The sequence below is a fragment of the Mesitornis unicolor genome, unplaced genomic scaffold (genome assembly GCF_000695765.1).
Source record: "Mesitornis unicolor isolate BGI_N332 unplaced genomic scaffold, ASM69576v1 scaffold21493, whole genome shotgun sequence".
NCBI classification, from domain to species: domain Eukaryota; kingdom Metazoa; phylum Chordata; class Aves; order Mesitornithiformes; family Mesitornithidae; genus Mesitornis; species Mesitornis unicolor.
The window spans coordinates 98,883-102,618 of NW_010175613.1; the positions used below are offsets into that span (position 1 = coordinate 98,883).

Sequence of the window (3,736 nt, forward strand, 5' to 3'; positions counted from 1 at the left end):
GAACTGTACTTTTAACCGGGGCAGCCTGATCATTTCCACACACACACAAGTAATTTCTCACTTCTGGTGCTTTAGAGTTTCTGTGAGAATAACCCACACAGAAAGGCAGAGGGCACAAGGATGGACTACTCTCCTGCATCTCTTGCTGTTCAGAGAATATCCTTTCATCCTCATCATTTTCATTGTGTTGACATCAGGTGTCACTCCCGCTTCCAAAACAAGATTGGCTGCGACTTTAGTATCTCCGAAGCCTTCAGCAGCCAGATACAGCTTCGGCATTAAAAAACAGAGGGATGTCATTACGTGAAAGGAATCTGTGGATGTCACTGTCCCCAGCATTTGCACAGATGAACTGCTAACAAAAGAATTTAGGCACATTTTCATTTGAACTCTCAAACAACCTCAAACGCTCCAATTCTGTGCCAGAAATTTCATCCTCATGGGCTTCAGCAAACACAAAGAGGAATTCATTTGAATTCTCCACACAAACAAGCTTTAACAACAGGAAGGAGGCCCTGCCCTGCTGTCAAGGAAAGAGGACCAAAGTTCTGACCACTTTTTATCCACAACTGGCTCCCTGCTCACACGTGGGCCAGGCCAACTTAATTATTCTTGAGTTTTGATACTGTGAAGAAGTTCTGCACAGAATTTGTTGTCAATTTTAAAAGATAATTCAAATTTTTCATACCTTTTACTGTCTAAATACCCTGAAAACACTACCTCTCTCCATCTGCCAAACTGGAACTTTTGCATTTTAGCAGTGCTTCATTAGATCCTCACAATTTAGGGGTTCTGTTAGGCCTGGACCTCACCCAAATCTATCTGCCAATGGTAGCTCCACTTGGTCAATTCTCTCGCTACTTAATTACAGCTCAAACAGAACTCTACGCACGTCCCATCAACCAAGCAGCCTTCCTCCTAAACCCCTCCCTGCTGGTACTTGAGTATTTTGTTTCCTTCCCTTGGCAATGCTTGTTAATCATTGCAAGAATACAGAACTGTATGTACAAAGAAAAATTACAAAAGTACATCCTAAACACTTGGAAGATGGAAGGTGGAGGGGCAACTCAATAGAGTAGCCAGAATCATTAGCAATAAGCCATCCGTTTTACACAATTTTCCTACAGAGTTAGGAATACCATCTTTCTAATAGAAAAAAAAAACCCAATAAAAACAAAACAAGAAACAAACAAAACCCAAACAGAAAAACAGCAAGAGAAAAAAGACTGCAACCAGTCAACAAAACCCACTTCTTAACAGCCAAAAAAATTGCAGTGATTAACACAGAAAGCAAGCTGACTCTGGCAGACATGCTCTTGGACATTTAGCTTCATTTAGGGAAGGTTACCAAGGATTGCTAGACAGAAACCAGAAAAGATGTCCCTCAGCTTCCTCTGTGCTTTAAAAAGAGTTCCCTCCTGGAAAAGGAAAGTTTCAGCATGCAGACATTAAGACATTTTCTCTGATGTAAATTCATACACCTACTCAGAAAGGCCATGTTGCCAAAGGTGACAGATACCATATTCTACTTGCTGTATCTCAGCTAGATAACAAATCAAGTTTGCAATATAAAGTTGTTCAAGAACAAGATAAAATATCAGCATCCACACATCCAAACAGATACTTAACATGGAAATGGCAAAAGACAGTGCTTCAATTTTCACCATTTGATTTTGTAGAGACCTTAAAGCTGTCTGAGGAAATAACGTCCTTGAGCAGAGAAAGGGAAAACGCTTGGATGTTCCACAAGGAGATTAAGGCCGAGTCTGAAATGAACACATAGGAAGACAAAAGCAGCAGTAACTTGCAAAACCATTGTCAGACAGGTTCTCGCAAGTAGCAAAAAGATTCAGTTTGACACAAGCAGGTTTAATACAACTAAAGCTTCTTTAGAACTTAGGGACTTGAAAAAAAATACAGAAAGGGGAATCTGAAGTTCGCTCTTTTTGTGAGCAAGAGGTTTGGTTTTTTTTAATACAGACTACTGCAAGTTGCTCTAATTGGCAGTAAAACTGATCTTCCAATGTTTTTAAATGAAGTCCTAGCCCTTCTGCCTTCAGTAAAGCCAGTTTTCACCCAGAGTCCTTACTGTGAAAGCTCAGAAAGTAGACAAAAAACAAAGTAAAACTCAAGTGCCAGAATAAAGATATCCAAGTTTTAAACAGGGCTCTGCTACAGCCTTCCTTTAATATGTTGAACAAATTCTTAAATTTCTACTTAATTTTTTAATTCATTTTTATGAAGATGAGATGGCAGCAATACATTTTAGCTCACAGGATGAGGACAGAATTATGAGCAGTTGCAAACCACTCTGATCTCCTTGAACGAAAGGACCTAGATTAGCACAACACATTATACCAGTCCTTAGAATGAGCTGATTTTAAGTGAGCAGCAGCATTATGTAAATTAGTTACAAGAAAGCAGAAATTAGACGGTGATGATTCAAATACAGTCAAAAGGTTGAGTAAAGACAGTATACGAAGTTTAGTACAGATACAAACACATTGGCTCCATACACACATTTTCTGTTTGCACACACGAAGTGGAAGTTACTGCATCTCCTCATTATATTTCAAAAGAAGCTGACCATTCAATGAAGCTTCAACTACATTATTTTAATTCAGTTACCCTGTATGTTCTCATAAAGCATGAAACATTTATACAGAGACACCCATACACATCGCCATTCTAATTCTATAATCACTGAAGGGAAAAACCACAATGTATACAAATCAAAGGTCCGTACTGTTTGCTTCAACTACAAACAACAAAAATAACCCCTGGGATTTCCCAACCCCTCAACAACACTACCACTCTTCCTCAGAAAAAATTAGGGTAATTTTGCAATTAAAAACACAAACACTAATTTCCCTGTTCAAGTAGAGTTCTATATTACATTATTACTACCTGAAAAATTCTTAGAATTACAGAAGTTTCTATACTCGGAAGCTAAATTGCACAGCGCTGACTATGTCCAGAAAGTAAAGTTATGCATCAAGTTGTTTTTATGGTTCATCCTCTGAAAAGGGAAGAGGTTGCATAGGCAAGAACATAAAATGCTAGGTACAGTTTAATATCCACAATTTCATGTTTATGTATGCTTATCCAGATCACAAAAAAAAATATGATGGTAAAAAATAAATCAATTTGACCTGCATAACCAGGATGTAAGTGAGAAAAGGTCTATTTTCTGGATGGTCCCAGGGAAATTATTAAAACTAGTTACAGAAATTAAAGATGTGTGAAGGTGCCTTTCTGTGATGACAAGCCTATAATTATTGCCTAGACAAGCAATAATGACAAGCCTTGAATTATAGTTTTAGAATATAAATTCTTGTATATTCTCAAGCATTTCAGTGAGATACACTAAAGTGGTCTCTTACAAGACATTGAATACCTTTTCTGTGGCTCTTATGGCAGTAATATAAGGGTTGTCAACTTCACTGGAATACATCAAAACCTAAGGAAAATAATTGCAAAAAATTCAATCCACCGTTAAGGTTCACAATAAGAAAATAACAAGCAGAGAGACACACAAAACCTCAGATTTCAGTACAAACATTACTCCAATCATGCCGCATATTCTGTATGTTTTACAACATACAGTGCACTAAAAACAGTAACATAAATTAATCTATAATAACTAAAAAAGGAAACACATCAAAAATATACAATAAAAGTATTAGCACTGCAAACAAAAGAAACTCCACTGCAAACAGCCCTAAAATTCCAAGAG

The 3,736-nt window shown here is 37.4% G+C and overlaps 1 protein-coding gene across 1 annotated transcript in view; it reads right to left on the reverse strand.

Moving 5' to 3' along the window:
* The window catches only part of KIAA1328 (KIAA1328 ortholog), a gene marked incomplete at its 3' end in the record, with an annotated part of 100,925 nt that overhangs the window by 90,859 nt on the left and 6,330 nt on the right, over positions 1-3,736 (reverse strand). The window contains exon 2 of the mRNA XM_010181460.1: positions 3,384-3,460. Within this exon, the coding sequence (XP_010179762.1) occupies positions 3,384-3,460 (77 nt within the window). The remainder of the gene's footprint in view (positions 1-3,383; positions 3,461-3,736) is intronic.